Consider the following 18,725-nt stretch of genomic DNA (forward strand, 5'->3'; position numbering starts at 1 on the left):
CACCCACGAAAGCTCATGCTCCAAAACGTCTGTTAGTCTATAAGGTGCCACAGGATTCTCTGCTGCTTTTCCAGATCCAGACTAACACAGCTACCCCTCTGATACCTGAATTATTCAGTTCAAGTAAAATGGATACATTGAACTGGCTATGAAGACACTGCAGCCCACAGTTCTGATTTGTAAAATTTTAGAGAGAGATTTTGCAAACTTACTGCTTGTTTGGAGTAGGCTTTGAGCTTCATTTTTAAGTGCACTAATCTTGCAAAGTTTCATGATTTCTTTCTTTTTTTTTTCTTTTTTCTTTTTTTTTAAATCAGGAGGGAGAGTTATGATTATCTAATCTGACTTGCATAGCATAGGTGTCACAAAATATCATCCAGCAATGCTTGCCTCCAGACCAATAATTTGATTGAATTAGAGCATATCCCTTACAACAGTGGCCCCCAAACTGTGTGGCACGCCCCCCTAAGGGGATGTGGAGGAACGTTTAGGGGTGTGTTGTGGGACCTGGACCAGCCTCTACAGGGGGTGGGGAGGGGAGCTATATCCAACCCCACTCTGCTTCCAGCCCCAGCCATGGCAACCAGCTCCCAGCCCTGCCTGTGGGCCTGTTCTCGGCCGCTGGCTCCAACCATGGCCCCAAGTGCTGCAGTGCTGGCCCTTGTCCCAGCCCTGGTGCCCGACCATGGCTCCTGGGAGTGCACAGACTAAGTGGGGAGGGGCGCAGACAAAAAAAAATTTGGGGACCACAGCCTTAGAAAGACACACAAACTTTATTTAAACACATCTGGTGATGGAAAATGTACTATATCCCTTAGTAAGTTCCAATGATTGATTATCCTGACTTAAAAATTTGCCCTCGCTGTTAAGTTTTGCTAATATGTTTGATGCAGATGACTTTTTTTAAATAAAAAAGTAAAATAACATCATGTGTCAGGACTGTCTGCACCTTTTACCCCCCTCTGTCTCTGAGTGGACCCCTTCAAGAGAGAGGTCTCTTGCCTTCCCCACTCTCAGGGTGGAATCCTGCAATCTCCTACTTTCAGACTTGTCCCTGGGGCACAGTATCAGCCGTGGTTCCTCAGCAGCTTGAGTGGATTTGAGCCCTAGTGATCTTCCTTTTGAGAGCTGTGACTACTGTGAGAATACACAACAGCCTGTTCAAAACAAAGTACTGTTTAATCTTAACAACAGTAATGAGGCATAACAAGAAAAAGGGTGTTCAGGACCAGTCTGCATGCATCTGTCTTATCTAAAACCTAAGTAGGCCTAGCTTCAGACACCTCCATCATTGCTCTGCACCCCTGCAGGTTCTTGCCTTCCTTTCTCCTGAACTTCAGGGCCTCAAGATTTGTAATCACTCCCAAGTTCTTTGTTTCTCTTTCTCACTTGGAGTCTCCCAGAGGTTTCAAGCTGAAACCTTCCCCACCAGCCCGACTGCTGATCCCAGCATGGTGGAGGTAAAACTTGAGAGGATTTGACACCTGCATTGTCTTTTTAAAATATCAGAAATGTTTGTCTGCTTTCCTGTCTAGGTACAAACTAACCCATACCTAAATCAATCCTTAGTAATCATATAGCAAACACAATAACAATCAAATCATAAAATATTACAGGCAGCTCCCACAACCTTCACAATCAATTAATTTTCTTTATCAGAGTAAACTTTGCCTTGTGCTACAGCTGCTAAATGTTCATAGCTAATACAGATGCTTTTCAAAGAAATTCCCATAATTGCTTGTTTCCATTCTTATCTCTAGAACGTCAGTAATGTTGATTGCCACTTCAGTATATTGGCAGCAATGTGTTGGATGTGTAAGTTGTCACTTCTTGTTTACAATGTGACCTGAAAGTGAGAACAGGTGTTCTTGTGGCACTGTTGTAGCCGGCGTTGTAAGATACTTATGTGCCAGATATGCTAAAGATTCATGTCCCTTCATTCAACCACCATTCTTGGGGGCATGTGTCCAGGCTGATGACAGGTTCTGCTCAATAACAATCCAAAGCAGTGTGGACTGACACATGGTTATTTTCATTATCTGAGTCATATGCCACCAGCAGAAGGTTGATTTTCTTTTTTGGTGGTTCAGGTTCTGTAGTTTCTGCATTGGACTGTTGCTCTTTTAAGACTTATGAAAGCAAGCTCCATACCTCATCCCTCAGATTTTGGAAGGGATTTTATTTACTTAAACCTTGGGTTGAGTACTGTAGCTATCTTTAGAAATATCACATTGTTACCTTCTTTGTGTTTTGTGAAATCTGCAGTAAAAGTGTTCTTAAAATGAACAACATACTGAGTCATCATACGAGACTGCTATAACATGAAATATATGGCAGAATGTGGGTAAAACAGAGCAGGGAACATACAATTCTCCCTCAGGGAGTTCAGTCACAAATTTAATTAATGCATTTTTTTAATGAGTGTCATCAGCATGGAAGCATGTCCTCTGGAGTGGTGGACGAAGCATGAAGGGACATACGAATGTTTAGCATATCTGGCATGTAAATACCTTGCAATGCCAGCTACAAAAGTGCCATGCAAATGTCTGTTCTCACTTTCTGGTAACATTATAAATAAGAAGAGGGCAGCATTATCTCCTGAAAATGTAAACAAACTTATTTGTCTTAGCGATTGGCTGAACAAGAAGTAAGACTGAGTGGACTTGAAGATTCTGAAGTTTTACATTGTTTTGTTTTTGAGTGCAGTTATGTAACAAAAAAAAATCTACATTTGTAAGTTGCACCACTTCTTCGAGTGATTGCTCATGTGTATTCCACAGTAGGTGTGCATGCTCGCCATGTGCACCAGTGCCGGAAGTTTTTTTCCTTAGCAGTACCCATGGAGGGGAGCACCGCTGTGACCTCTGGAGTGGTGCCTCTATATCGCGCTATAAGGGGAGCTGCGCACTCCCCCCATCCTCAGTTCTTTCTTGCCGCCAGCAAAGGTATTCAGAACTTAGTGTTCCAGCGTTGCTGCAGCTTCTCTAGTTACCCTTAGTAGTACAGTTCTTCAATAGTTCAATAGTTAAATAGTTTCTCCTGTTAGTTGTCTGGGCTCGGGGCATGCCCCAGGCTTCAGTCATGCGACTCCTGTCGCAGTTGTATGCCAAGAAGTGATCCGCACACACAGTGTCTCTGCTGCTTAGGCGAGACCCACGTAAGTGAGAGCTGTAGGATCTGTAGGTCTTTCAAACCACGGACTAAGAAGGAGAGGGACACTAGACTTCATGCTCTCCTAATTGAATCAGCGCTGGCACTGTCCCGCCGAACGGATTCGGCACCCGGCACTGCATGTTCGGTATAGAGCAAAGTCCCCTCCACTAGCCGGCTCTGCTCTTCTTCTAAGAAACAAGAGAAGACTCAGTGGCGCCAAGAGAAAGATAGAGGTGAGGCCAGACCCAAGCCCCTGACTTGCGTTGAGCGGAACAGCGGTCCTCTCTGCACATGCCTTCGCTGCGGAGAGAATGCCGTCGATGCTGGAGGCCGCGTGTGACATTTTAACCCTCCCGGTACCCGGGGCACCGCCTGAGACAGGACCCTGGTCTCAAGGGAAGCCGCCACTGGGAGCGCAACAACTCTCCCCGACGCGGCACAGTCCCCGCTCTGAGGACCGTTCGCCACCTTACTTGATGCAGTCTTCCCGCACCTCATGCCAGCCCTCTACCCCGCTTAGGCTGACCTGCTCGCTGCCCATAGGGGAGCCTCGGGGCTCCTCTACGCCCCGGAACAGGGAACACAGGCACTGGGATAAGCGGCACTGACACTTCTCCTCTCGTCAAAGCTACTGAAGCCAATCCCGATGCCACCTACGTAGATGCTCCGGCTTGAGTTCCCGCTCTACCAGAAATCACGCACGGGACTCCTCTTGTGATTCACTGGCACTGAAGCGTAATAGCTCCGGCCACCAGGGCAAGTACAGGAGCAGCACCTCGGACAGGTTCTGATCTTCGTCCTCAAGGTCCAGGTCACGTGGACGGCACCGTTGCAGGCACCGTCGCTCCTACGGTACCGTGGGGTTGTCGGCGACCTCCGCATTGGCACCCAGCTGCCTGTTTCTAAGTCGTGCGGCTCAGCGAGAGCAAACTGAACCACCCAGCACCCAAGTCGGTCAGTGGCATGGGACACCGTGGCAAGGGCAGTAGTGTCAATGGGCACTGTGGCTGCAGCTCCCCACCCAGGCGAGACACCACTGAGTGGCTCCTTCGGCCTCCCCTCCACAACAGAGGGAGAAAACAACAGGTCCCGAACTGACGGCACCATGCCTGGACTCTGATCTGGGGATCGACCCACCGGTACTGTCCGATGCCCTAGGCTCTGTGCCGGTCCCTTTGCTGGTACCGGAGGATGCCATAGTGGCACTGCTGCCCGTCCCACAAGAGGACTTCAAGGATTACCAAGAGCTCCTCAAGCGGATGGTGTCTAGTTTTCAGCTCCAGGCTGAGGAGATGGAGCAGCCATCTAACCCCCTTTTTAATGTACTGTCATTCTTGGCACCACGCCGTGTGGCCCTACCTCTCCACCAAGGGGTAGCCAATATTTCAACTACCCTGTGGCAAACCCCAGCTTCCTTGGCCCCCATCTCCAAGAAAGCGGAGAGGAAATACTTCGTGCCGGCTAAGGGTCACGAATACCTGTACTCCCACCCGGCACCTAACTCCCTGATGGTAGAGTCAGTAAACCACTGGGGACATCATGGTCAGGCTGCGCCCACTCCTAAGGACAAAGATGCCAGGAGATTGGACATGTTTGGCAGGAAAGTTTATTCCTTGGCGACTTTCCAGCTCAGGGTGGCCAATCACCAAGCCCTTCCAAGGGAGCTCAGGACAATATGGTTGGTGTGCGTAGCTTTCAGGGGGCACCTTCACGGGAAGGTGGTCAGAGTACTCACAGACAATAAAACTGCAATGTATTACATCAACAGGCAGGGAGGAACACGCTCCTCAGCCCTATGCCTGGAAGCCCTGAGCTTGTGGGAGTTCTGTATAGCCCACGATATCTCCCTGTGAGCTTTCCACCTACCCGGCATCCGCAATGTGTGAGCCGATCACCTCATCAGGGTTTTTTCCCACCAGTACGAGTGGTCACTCCACTGGGAGGTCGTCCTACAGCTCTTCTGGGAATGGGGGGTTCCCCGGGTCGACCTCTTTGCAACCAACCAGAACCGATGCTACCCCCAGCTCTGTTCCAGGGGAGGGGCGGGAAGGGGGGCAATCACGGATGCTTTCCTCCTTCAGTGGGTGGGACAACTTTTCTATGCCTTCCCACCTTTCCCCCTAATAGGCAAAGTCCTGCAAAAAGTAAAAGCAGACAGTATGTGGGTCATCCTCATAGCCCCAGATTGGGCCCGACAACACTGCTTCGGGACCCTCCTGCAACTCCTAGCGGCTCCCCCGCAGTGGCTGCTGCTTCGCACGGATCTTCTCTTCCAGGATGGGGGATGCCTCCTCCATCCCAGCCTGGCTGCGCTTCATCTGACAGCATGCTTGCTCCGTGGTTAGATGAGGAGGAGGGGAGGTGTTCAGAGAATGTCAAACGAGTTCGGTTGGAAAGCAGAAAGCTGTCCACATGACGGACATACCTGGCCAAATGGTCTAGGTTCTCTAGGTGGGCGGAGGAGTGGGGAACTTCCCCGTTGTCCGCATTGCTCCAACTCATTCTTGATTACCTCCTGTCCCTTAGGACCCAAGGGCTAGCTCTTGCCTCCGTCAGGGTACATTTGGCGGCCATATTGGCCTTCCACCCACTGATACAAGGCCACTCGGTTTTTTTCCCACAGTATAATCTCCCACTTTCTTAAGGGCCTTGATCATTCATTCCTGTATGCTAGGTCCCCCGTGCCGCAGTGGTATCTAAACCTAGTGTTATCCTGCCTCATGGGTCCTCCCTTTGAACCCGTGGCCACGTGTTCCTGGTCTCACCTGTCATGGAAGGTAGCATTCCTTGTTGCTATCACATCAGCCTGATGTGTCTCAGAGCTTAGGGCCTTGACCTCGGAGCCTCCCGTATACTGTCTTCCACAAGGATAAGGTCCGGCTTCGCCCACACCCCGCTTTTCTCCCGAAGGTGGTCTCGGCCTTCCATATGGATCAGGACATTTTCCTACTGGTACTCTGTCCTAAGCCCCATTCCTCCAGTGAGGAACGCTGCCTACACACGCTAGATGTGCATAGGGTGCTGCCTTTTTACTTGGACCAAACCAGACCATTCCGGAAACCCTTGCAACTGTTTGTTGCGTTGACCGAACGGATGAGGGGACAACTGATTTCCACTCAGTGCCTTTCCCGCTGGACCACCTCGTGCATACGCATGTGTTATGATCTGGCAGGGGTTCCCCCACCACCTATCGTTAAGGCGCATTCTATGAGAGCTCAGGCCTCATTGGCCTTCTATGTAGCTCACATCCCTATCTAGGACATATGCAGAGCTGCCACATGGTCCTCTGCCCACACTTGCTTCGTATTATGTGATCATCTCCCAGGCTCGGGATGACGCCAGGTTTGGTAGGGCGGTACTGCATCCTAGAAACCCGGAAACTCCTACCCACCTCCATCAGATATAGCTTGGAGTCACCTACTGTGGAATACAAATGAGCAGTCACTCGAACAAGAAAGGACAGTTACCTGTTTCATAACTGGCGTTCTTTGAGATGTGTTGCTCAGGTGTATTCCACATTCCGCCCTCCTTCTCCTCTGTCGGAGTTGTCTGGCAAGAAGGAACCGAGGGTTTGGGGGAGTGCGCAGCTCCCTTTATAGCGCAATATAGAGGTGCTACTCCAGGGGTCGCAGCAGTGTTTCCCCTCTATGGGTACTGCTAAGGGGAAAACTTCCGGCACCGGTGTATGTGGCGAGCACACACCTACTGTGGACTATATCTGAGCAACTCATCTCGAAGAACACCAGTTACGGAACAGATAACTTGTCCTTTTCACGACAGAGTGATTGCACTGCAGTACTTGTACGAGGTGAACTGAAAAATATGATTTCTTTTGTTTATAATTTTAACAGTGCGAATATTTGTAATACAGCACTTCGATTTCAATGACAACACAGACTTTAATATATATGAAAATATAGGAAAACATCCAAAAAAGTAATAAATTTCAATTGGCATTCTATTGTTTAACAGTGTGATTAAAACTGCAATAAATCATGATTAATTTTTAAAATCGTGATACATTTTTTGAGTTAATCGCATGAGTTAATGGTGATTGATCAACAGCCCTAGTAAATTTACATGAAGACAACCTACTTCTGAGGCTGTGGCTACACTAGAGAGCTTATAGCAGCGTTGCTGTAAGCTCTCTAGTGTAGCCATTCTAAGCCAGTGGGAGAGAGCTCACCCATTGACTTAATTAATCCACCCTCAATCAGTGGCAGTAGTTATGCTGGCAGTAGAAGATCTACATAGTACTTTCTACACCAGTGCTTAGCACAGTGTAACTTGTGTCACTTGGGGTGACTTATTCACACCCCTCGTGACATATGTTATACCGACGTAAGTGGTAGTGTAGACATAGCTTAAGTATTGAACAGGTTCAGTGCAAATATATGTAATCCATATGTCACAGGTTTCTGGTAATAATAATTCAAGGAAATTGCAGGAAGTATACTTGGAAAATAATTGGCCTTAATTTTAAAGCAATTGAATTTAAGAGGAGGATATTGTTCTGCCCAAAAAAGCTTATATTTATCCCAGTTTGTGATATAATGCTTGCCACAATACTGTGAAGATTAAAAGACTGAAAACTATTTGAAGGGGAAAGATTATAACAATATTGGAAACATGTTCCTGTTTACCTGAATTGTTAATGTTTAACAACAGTTCTCTGAAGTCAGTATTTTGGCTTGATGTTTCAGCTATATTACACTTTTAGGAAAAAATATTTATTTTTTTATATAAATTGGAACTGTTGTTTTATGCAAATATTTTCTCAGATAATTTATACTATGAGTAAGGGGAATATAGGCTTTTATGGTGGTCATCCACATACTGTACTATATGCTTCTTTGAACTGGTGCTATCTTTTATTTTAGACAGAGCTATATCTTAAATTTCTTCAAGAATTACTGAAAGATGGGGAAAACATTTTACTTAGTTTTTAGTTTTAATTTGAGCAATACCTTTATATTTACTTACAGTCAGGACTATGATCCTAAGGAAAATGATATAACAGTGGTGTCTTGTTTTTTGTTTAACCATATAATTAATTATGATTATGATTGTATTACAGTAGCGTGTAGGAGCCCTAGTCATTTACTGTACTGTCTTGTGCTAGGGGCTATACAAACAGAGAACAAAGACTCTCATTTGCTAATATTTTTCATACCTAAAATCGTACATTTTTGATGTTACTAGAACTGGTTGAAAAAGTGTGTCTGGGAGGGGAGAGGAAGTTACAGTTTAGTTTTCGTTCTCACATTTTGAAAAGGAACACTTTTTAATTATCCAAAAACGTTGGTTTTCCTTCTTCCCGTCTGTTTCTCCACCTTCCTTTTTTCCATTTTGCAACTAAAAAAGATCCCCTCTTTCAGAAGAAATAGGAAAGATGGAAATTGATTAAACTGAAAAAAGCAGCTCAGTTTTTGTTGCACAATTTGTTTTTTAAAAGGGTGAGGGAATCCCCACAATTTTAATGGAAATTTCTGATTTAAAAGGCCATTTTTAGTGTGAAGATATTTTCATATGGAAAACTTCAACTTTAACATCCAGTAAAGTGAGAGAGAAGGTGGGTAGGATATCTTCTATTGGACCAACTTCTGTTGGTGGAAGAGGGAGACAAGCTTTTGAGCTACACAGAACTTTTCTTCAGCTCTGTGTAGCTGGAAAGCTTGTCTCTCTCTTCCACCCATGTCTCTCTCATATCCTGGGACCAACACAGCGAACAGTATCCAGTAAAGTGACTACCAAATACATATATGACTGCCAAACATCCATGTTTTTATGGTCTGGTTGGGTACAGCGATGTCAGCAAGGTTATAAGACTTTGTTTTAAAACTGTTCATAAGGATTCCCCAGAAGAAAAACCATTTCTGGCAACAGGCACACCAGCAATCGAGGATGCAGAGGGGTTAATAGTTTTAAGCCCTTTATTCAAGGGATTCAAGGTTTCCTTAATGCATTAGTATTGCACATAATGGCAAGGCTTCTGGACTAAATATTTTAAATTCTTGCATTTTTTACATCTCAGAATTCCAAAGATCACTTAAGAGCTCTAAAATACCTTGTTTTCAGGCTGCCAGGTCTCTCAGATCTGCAATTACGAAAGTGAATAGAAAGCCCACTCCTGACTGGGATGACTTCTGTCGATTGAAAGGATGTTTTAAAAAAAAAAAAACATGAAAAACATTGCATGTTGCTTTGTGCAAAATAAAAGGATGGGATTTTGAAATTGGTGAAATTAGCTTTGAAATCATACCACTTTGTAAAATGTTTCTAAAGGTGAAACTTTTGTTTGAATGAGGTAGCCTACATATCTTAGTTAAAAACCATGAATAAATGAGGATGGAGATTTTGTTTCAGTTACTTTTTTCTACGCTTTTTCTATTTTGTACAGCGGATCAGATGTTTTGGGAAGTTATGCAGCTGAGAAAAGAGATGTCATTGGCAAAACTTGGATATTACAAGGAAGAGCTCTAATTCTTTACAGTCTGGCGCATGCGTGAACTTTGATATGGATAAACTCTAAAATGGCTGAAATTTTTTGTCACTTGATATTTATTTCCAACAAGTGGGTCCAAGATCTTTTCTCCTTTTTGCAAATTGCACTAAGTACTGTGATTGTTTTAAACTCTCCTATGCTGTGTATGCTTAGATATGATACTTCAGTTGAACAAAATGTGGCAAGTACTAGTTATTGTAATTTACAATTGAAAACAAAACCTCTGATTAAATAAATGTTAGATTGAAGATGGGTTTTTATTTTCTGTTCTGTATAGTTTATAATGCAGAATGCCATATGAACCATCCCCCCCCATCCCCACCACCACTGTAATCACTCTAAACTCTGTAATTTGTATGGTACTGACCCTTAGAAAAGAGCTGGTTGAAATAATCTCAGAATTTTTTGAATAGGTGGGAGTAAATGTCTCTCTCTTAAACACTTCTAACTTTCCCATCACTGCAGTATCTAGGCACTTGATCATCAGTATAGAAGGAAATATCTAAGAGGATTTGGGGTTCTCTGAAATATTCTTTTAAATGTTGCCCTCTCCCTACATTTCTCATTTATAGATTTGTAGAGTTTAAGTCCAGAAAGGACTATTAGATCATCCAATCTGACCTATGTATAACAGGCCTTTAGATTTCACCCACTTACCCCTTTTATTGAGCCAAGTAACTTGTTGATTAAATCCTAACTTGTATTTTTGCTAAAGCAAATCTTTCAGAAAGGCATCCAGTCTTGATATGAAGACATAAGAGAGATGATGCTTTCTCTCCTACACTAAAGAGACCTTTACTACCCAGTATATATTCCTCGAGAAGGTACTTAGCCACTGTAATCAAGTCACCTCTCAATATACTTTTTGATAAACTAAACAGATTGACGTCTTTAAGTCTCCCACAGAAGGCATTTATTCCAGTCCTCAAATCATTTTTGTGGTTCTCTTCTGCATCCTCATTTTTTTTAACCTCTTTTAAAAATATGGACACCAGAACTGTATGCAGTATTCTATGATCTGTCTTCCCAATGCTATAGACCCAGAGTAGGCAACCTATGGCACGCGTGCCACAGGCAGCACACAAGCTGATTTTAAGTGGCACTCACACTGCCTGGGTCCTGTTTGGAGGGCTCTGGATTTTAATTTAATTTTAAATAAAGCTTCTTAAGCATTTTTAAAACCTTATTTACTTTACATACAACAGTAGTTTAGTTATATATTATAGACTTATAGAAAGAGACCTTAAAACATTAAAATGTATTACTGGCATGCGAAACCTTAAATTAGAGTGAATAAGTGAAGACTCGGCACACCACTCCTGAAAGGTTGCTGACCCCTGCTATAGACAAAGGTAAAATCAACTCCCTTCTACTCACTATTTCCCTTTTTATACATCCAAGGTCTGATCTACACTGGGGGGAGGGATCCATCTAAGATCAGCTACACTATTCTCATAGGTGAAGTTGCATAAGTTGATGTATCTTAGATCAAATTAAAATTATTTACTTTGCATCCTCATGGCGCTGGATCGTCAGGCTCCCCTGTCGACTTTGCTTCCGCCTCTCGCACTGCTGGAGTTCAGCAGTCGACGGGAGAGTGATCGGAGATCAATTTATCTCATCTACACTACACACAATAAATCGATTCCTGATAGATCTATCGCTACCTGCCAATCTGGGTACCCCAAGGATCACATTACCTCTTTTTGCCACAGCACTGCACTGGGAGCTCATATGTGTCCTTAAGACTAGTTGAGATGGAAAAACAATTGTACTGTTTAGTATTCTAATGGGGGATATGTTCAAATAGCTCACCTCTAAACTTTAGTGTACCAATTCTGCTCAAAGAGACAGTGCTACGGTTATCAGTGTTAGACTTCTAATTTTTGTCCTACTCATAGCCACTTTCTGGTTATGCAGACTTTCTTCCCACCCTGTCCTTCATTCTCTCTGCATTTATTTATTTTTCCCTTCTATTTTTCCCTATATTAAGGCCATCCAATCAGTAATTCTTTACACATCAGTTTCCATAAACTGACATTGCACATGTAAATCATTTCTGCACTCCTTCTTAGATGGAAAATTAAGATTAGCAAATTTCTTTCTGTTAATCTCACATGTAGAATTGTTTGCAAAGGAAAACTGAAAAAAGATGATCATGGCTCCTTAAGAAAAATGCTTCTTTGCTCAAGGGCCACTTTGCCTGCTTTTGCCAGCAGCAGACAGCTGATCAGGATGCATGGAACATGGCCAGCGCTGTATGGCAGGCTTACCACACATAAGCACTTTGGGAAAAACCATAGCTTGTTTTTGATCCTGACAGCAGCTCTTCATTTACAAATATAAGTATATTGGTGGGTAAATTGATTATCAAATTAAAATGTAGAGACAAAAAAGCTTATATTGTTGCTCAAATTATAATAAGAGCACTGAAGTAGTAAACAGCTGTTTCATTTATTATTATGAAAGATTCCGAATATACATAGTTCTTCTTCGAGTGATTGCTTATATCCATTCCAGTAGGTGTACGCGCCGCGTGTGCACGCTCGTCGGAAGACTTTTACCCTAGCAACTCCAGCGGGCCGGCAGCTCGCCCCCTAGAGTGGCGCCGCCATGGTGGCTGAGATATACCCCTGCCGGCCCGCCCGCTCCCCAGTTCCTTCTTACTGCCATGTCGGTCGTTGGAGCTGTGGAGCGCGGCATAGCTGTCCTCCACATCCCTAGCTTCTCCTTGTTCGTTGTGTTCTCTAGTTCTATTTGTAGTTCTAGTTGTAGTTAGTGAAGTTTAGATTAGTTGTAGTTAATAGTTCTTGTTGTATATAGTTAGCGGGCTTTGGGCTCTAGCCCTCCCCGGCGCTGGGCTCATGCCTGATTCGCCGGGGTTCAAGCCATGCTCGGCCTGCAAGAAGCCGATGCCCACTAGTGATCCCCACGACGCCTGCCTAAAGTGCCTTGGGGAACCACATATCTCTGAGAAGTGCCGAATTTGCAAGGCCTTCCGACTAAGAACCAAAAAGGAGCGAGATCAGCGCCTGAAGGCTCCGCTAATGGAAGCGGCGCTTGACCCTTCGTCCTCGGCACGGGCACCGGACCACTCTGGGCCCGCGAAAATGCCGCGGCACCGTCCTCCGGCGCCCGGCACTGGGAAAAGACCGTCAACGTCCTCCACACCGGCTAAGGAGGCTCGGACGGAGCACCCACTGCCGACTCCGGCCGCGACGGCCGTGCCAGGGATTTCGTCGACTCCGGACCCGGGAGGTCCATTGAGTCCGGTCCCTCCCAGCTCCCCGCTAAGATCTGGGGTCGAGCTGGTGGTCCCATCTACGCCCGAGACATTCTCCTTGGCCAGGGATCTCATCGCATTGACGGAGCCTATGCTACCCCAACCCCCGGCACCGCCGGTGCGGGTTCTTCAATCGAAGGGCAAGCCCATGACCATGCGAGCACTGTCCCTGGACTCCCCGAGTCGGCACCGATCACCGTCAAGATCCCGGCACCACTCCCGGTCCCGAGGGAGGTCTCGCTCGTGACGCCGCTCGCAGTTCCGGCACCGCTCTCCGCGGCGGTACCGGTCGTACTCGCGGCGCAGGTCATCTTCACGCCGGTCCCGATATTCCCAGCACCGCTCGGGCTCGAGCCATCGTTACCGCACTGTGACTCGAGAAGCCGTTCTCGCCGTCGACGATCCAGATCCAGGTTGACCTCCCGGCACCGCGCTGGTGGCAGGTCCCGATCTCGGATCGCGGCACCAGTATGGCTCGCGGCACCGATCTCCGGCACCGAGGAAGTCTCCACCATCGGGAGTGACGGACCCGTACCACTCCCGTTCAGCCCCTCCGTGGCTGTCTCGCCAGGCATCAGTCTCTTCGCGAGCGGACAGCGCATACCTGGACGCTGACAGATCTGCTGCACTGTTCCCCGAGACCCAGCAGGAGCATGGTCCTCAGTCGTGGGGTTTCTGGACCCCCTGGGCGTACCGCCAAGCCCAGGGCCCTCAGCAGATCCCTCCACGTTCATCCGCCTCCAAACAGAGGGCTCCAGAGGCCACCTCTTCCTGGCCTCCTCCGTCCCCTACAGAGGAGAGGTCATCTCAGCCTCAGGACCCTGAGCACCTACCAGAGGCATTGCTCCAGGCAGAGCCGCCGACAGATCCTCTCCTGCCGGGTCTCTCCTCGTCCTCCTCCCCGGAAGAAGCAGTGGCAGGGACCACATCCACTAGTCCCCCTCCACTTGACCTCCGGGCACACCAAGACCTCCTCAGGCGCGTAGTGCAGAATATGAATTTACAGGCTGAGGAGGTCTCTGAGATTGAGGACCCAGTAGTAAGCATACTGTCGGCAGATGCGCCCACTCGTGTTGCCCTTCCCTTCATTTGGACCATTCAATCCAATGCCACGACCATCTGGCAGTCCCCGGCTTCCATTCCCCCCCGCTGCTCGCGGCGTGGAGAGAAAATACATGGTTCCCTCAAAGGGCTATGAGTATTTGTATGTTCACTCGCCCCCGTGTTCCCTCGTCGTCCAGTCTGTGAACGAGAGGGAGCGCCACGGTCAACAAGCCCCGGCCCCCAAGTCCAAAGAAGCAAGGTGTATGGACCTGCTTGGCCAGAAGGTCTATTCTGCAGGCGCCCTGCAGCTGCGGGTGTCCAACCAGCAAGCTCTTCTCAGCCGTTACACGTATAACACCTGGGTGGCGGCAGACAAATTTAAAGAGCTGCTCCCACAGGACACTCGCCAAGAGTTCTCCGCCATTCTGGACGAGGGAAAAAAGGTCGCAAGAACCTCACTGCAGGCAGCTTTGGATGCTGCAGACTCAGCCGCCAGAACTCTGGCCTCCGGCATTACGATGCGCCGCATCTCTTGGCTACAGGTCTCTGGCCTTCCTCCGGAACTCCAATACACCATCCAGGACCTTCCGTTTGAGGGACAGGGCCTGTTTTCAGACAAGACTGACCCTCGGTTCCAGAGCCTTAAAGACAATAGGGTCATATGCGTGCCTTGGGGATGCGTACGCCTGTCACCCAACGCAGGCCCTTCAGGCCTCAACAACAGCACAGGCCTTACCTGCAGCCCAGGCAAAGACAGGACTTCGCCAGGCGGCGGACCTAGAAGGCCGACGTAGGCAATGAGCAAATCAGGAGGACAAAACCCAAGGATCCTCCAGAGCCTCCTGATCCGGCCCGAACCCTCATATTTGAAGGGCACCCCAAGGCGCTAATAACCAGTTGCCATCTCTACGGATCCATCTCCGCTCCTCTGCCAAGCCGTGCCTGCGTCTTGCCTACTCGCGTGGTCCGGGCTGACTCATCGACCGCGGGTCCTCCGCACGCTCGAGGCGTGGATACCATCTACATTTTGTTTCATACCCGCCCTCCCACCCCCCACCCCTCGTCCCTCCTTCCAGGGACCCCTCGCAGCGAGCAACTCGCACTACTAAGGAGGTTGGAATGCTACCTTCGACAAAGGCCATAGAGGAAGAGATTCAGAGAGCAAGAAAGGGCAAAGTGGTGCTATTGTCGCGTTATTCCTAATCCCCAGAGGCCAAGAGGAGGCCTCAGGCCTATTCTCTCGACGGCGGAGAGCTCAACACATATTCTGGGTGAAAAGTTCGAAAGTCCTGTATGGTATCCTTGGGCACCATGTAGTCCCTATCTCCTCGATCCCGGAGGACTGGTACGTCTCCCCTCAATATGCAGGGACCGCTTACTTCATTAAGCTCCATATCTTCCGCGCCCCACTCGGGAGGTTTTACCGTTATTCCAGCTCCGTTCCCGTGGGTTGTGGCAAAAAGCGGGTTCGTGCTCACTAATCAAATCGCAGGTCCTCCGTTCGGCGTAACCTTTGCCTCATGTCACGCCCCCGAGAGGTGTCTAGCCAAGGGCATGGCGTTGCAGTTACCGTCGCCTACCTTTGTCCGACAATGGCGTACAGTATTTCCATACCTCGACAACTGGCTGATCCGAGGAACGCCAGAGGAAGTCGAGTCCTCCGCTCAGCATCCGCCAGGTCAGCACACTTCTTTCGTACGCTCTAGCCTGACTGGCTAATGCCGAGGAAGTCAACTGCTAACCCCCACTGCGGGAGGATAGGAGTGATACAGCAGCCATTGTGCCTGGACTCCTACTCTGGCGCAGAGCCGTTCTTCACGATGGGTCGCGGTTCAACAGGTCGCTGACGGCCATCACATTCCACAGTGGTCAGCGCGCATACCCTTTGACCTCAATACGAAACTTGGCCCCTGACGTCTCGTGGCCACATGGCAGCCTGACACGTTGTGTCGTCACGGCACTACAGCAAAGCCTCCGCCATCAGCCCCTGCATCAGTCCCTGGCACATGGCGCAGGTCTCCGTCCATCTCCATGACCGCCCTTGCCGGGACACTAGTTGTCACAGTGTCCCCAGGATGTCCTACCCACTCCCTAACCCTTGGTGCTGGACAGTACCCGTGTGTGATCGCGGGTTCCCAGTTCCATCCACGTCCCACCCGCGGTGTCCCTATACAACGGAACCGCATCAGACTCTGGCCTGGGGAAGCTCATCCGATTACCACTCGGACCCCAAGGCGCGCTGGTCTCCTCCCGAGCTAGCCCTGCCGACATCAACGTGCACGGTAAATTGAGGGCAGGTTCCGCCCTGGCTTGTCAAAGACGTTCCATCAGCAGCTCCAAGCACTGGTGAGGTTGTCGCCGACAACTACAGACGATGACTATATACAGCAGCGGCACAAGCTCCCCCTGTGCGGAGGCCATGAGGGTCTGGACTTCGCATAGCCCACTCCATTCACCTTGGCATCCTTCCTCCGGGTTCGAAACATGCTGGCGGATCGTTGAGCAGGTCCCTTACCTCCCACTAGGATCCTTTCCCCGACTGTCCGCCTCTGGTGCGCTCTTCCGTAGGTGGGAATGTCCCAAGGACCTCTTCACCCCGCAGCAACAGGAAAGTGCCCAATATTCGCTCCTGCAGGGCCCGAACCGGCTCGGTTTGCGATCTCCTTCCCTATCCATGTGCGACGCACCTTTCCACGCGTTCCTCGATCTCCTTCCATTGAATCCACAAGGCTTTGAAGGCGCAGGGACAGTCGGGCCCTGCTTGATCGACGTCCGCATGGCTCCCTGGTCAGTTGGTTCTCCATGTTGTGGACCAGATCCTATGCCGTGACCCGTCCCCTTGCCTCTGTTCACATTTATTCTCTGTACCTGATCACCTGCAGGATCTACGCCTGTGGTCCTACGCACCGCTTACAGACCTCCAGTCGCTACACCCCACGCGTGGCTCCTGAGGGCGGACCACGGCGATTGCGCTGGCCTACCCGGTGAGTACAGGTTTCCTCGCAAGTAGGTGATTGAAGCCGTTCTACGAGGTGCTGACGGTACTCGCCAAATGAAGCGTTTAACGTTGCTGTGCACGAGATCAGTCGCTCCTCCCTGCCGAGAGGTCCCATCTCTGCCATCCTCGATATCCTTGGGTCCCTCAATGCCAGCAAGCTCTGGGTCGGCCCTCGCTTTCGGGTTCACTTGGCGGCATCTCACCTCTCAGTCCTCACCTTCTCAGTGAGCAGGGTCTCTTAGAAGGTCGGAGCGGGTCTTACCCAAAGATCGCGCCGTGGGTTTATTGGTTTTTGTGTCTCTCCCTCCGCGCGAAACGGGAAACTGGTTTGACTACTCACTTATTGCCGTCTCCTGCCGCTCCCGTTTGAGCCACTGCGCTTGTCTCTTCTCATTCTCTCCTGAGACGGGTTCTCTGTAGCCCATCCCTTTTTTATCCGCTAGAATCTGCTTATTTATGGGGTAATCTTGCGGTGCCGTGCTTGGGTAGAGGCCCGCTGTATGTACGTTCATTGGAGGATCGAAAGGCAACTGAACCTTGCACTCCAATCGCTTAGCCTCCCAGATTGAGTTCGCGGCCTTTTCATTTCAAACCTAGCGAGATGTGCTGACTTACTTTATCTCCCAGAAACCCATTTCGTCTCGCATGAGGAGCATGTTCAGCTGTCAGTCTGAGCATCTTTAGGCTGCTCTCCTTTTATGTTAGACGAACCTAAGGTACGTTCCGCAATATCTCCTACAGCTTGTGCCTCGGAGCTGAACGGCAAAGTTTTGCCTGTTCTCCTACATGGCATCTTCTCTCATGGACAGGCCTATTCGGCGTTGCGATTATTTGACTGGCTCACCTTCCTCCCGGGCCAATGGTACGCGCAATTCCACCAGGGTCTCGAAGCCTCTTTGAGCGGCTTGTCCTGTCCCAACTGTCCCCAAGCCAGGAGAATTCGCAAGGCATGGACGACTTGGTCCCCGCCTGTAGTAACCGTTTCGCTGCCAAGTGCCCTGTCAGCCATGCTATGAAATTGCCCAGCCTTTCATTCCGCTGTAACTTTCTACGCTGCGACCGATCTCCTGCGACCTCACCGCCATAGTAAGGCTGGAATCACCTTACTGGTAATGCGTGATAGAGTCGTATCAACTCAAGTAAGAAAAGATCGGTTATCATCTATTAACTGTGGTTTCTTTGGAGGATGTTGTTGCTTATAGTCCATTCTCAAAACACGCCCTCTATCTGTCCCTCACCTGTCCGAGTAGCCGGCAAGAAGAAACTTAGAGCTGGTAGGCGGTCCGGACAGGGGAAAATATCTAGATCACACCATAGGTTCGCGCACGTTCTAGGGTGAGCCTGCTGCCCGCTGGATGGCGCCACTCTAGGGGGTGACCTGCTGGCCCGCTGGAGTTGCTAGGGTAAAAGTCTTCCGATGAGCATGCACGCGCGGCGCGTACACCTACTGGAATGGATCTGAGCAACACATCTCGAAGAACAACAGTTACAAAGGTGAGTAACAGTCTTTTTTCAGGTGAGTTAATCACTAAATATATACTTGCAAAAGATACCTAATTTTTGCACAAAAGTAAATCGAATAAGTTGCAAGATTTAATGGAATAAATGTGCATAACACAGTATTTCAGGAAGGTGTGTGTGTGTTGGGGGGTGGGGGTAGGGGGGTTGATGTAGTCATTCCAATAGTAAAATACCATTTTTTCCCAATCTCTCTCCATTGCCAGCAACATATTCTTTGAAAC

At 48.5% G+C, this 18,725-nt stretch overlaps 2 protein-coding genes across 4 annotated transcripts in view; both read left to right on the top strand.

Moving 5' to 3' along the window:
- The window catches only part of RAB3IP (RAB3A interacting protein), a 51,267-nt gene extending 41,361 nt beyond the window's left edge, over positions 1-9,906 (top strand). For all 3 annotated transcript variants that reach the window (XM_032796536.2, XM_032796540.2, XM_075066393.1), the window contains one exon: positions 9,554-9,906. In XM_032796536.2, the coding sequence (XP_032652427.1) occupies positions 9,554-9,636 (83 nt within the window). In that variant the 3' untranslated portion in view covers positions 9,637-9,906. The remainder of the gene's footprint in view (positions 1-9,553) is intronic.
- Positions 9,907-15,539: 5,633 nt separating this feature from the next.
- The window catches only part of MYRFL (myelin regulatory factor like), a 77,719-nt gene continuing 74,533 nt past the window's right edge, over positions 15,540-18,725 (top strand). Inside the window, exon 1 of the mRNA XM_075063463.1 lies at positions 15,540-15,663. Within this exon, the coding sequence (XP_074919564.1) occupies positions 15,540-15,663 (124 nt within the window). The remainder of the gene's footprint in view (positions 15,664-18,725) is intronic.

This window comes from Chelonoidis abingdonii, chromosome 1 (genome assembly GCF_003597395.2).
Source record: "Chelonoidis abingdonii isolate Lonesome George chromosome 1, CheloAbing_2.0, whole genome shotgun sequence".
Lineage (NCBI taxonomy): Eukaryota > Metazoa > Chordata > Testudines > Testudinidae > Chelonoidis > Chelonoidis abingdonii.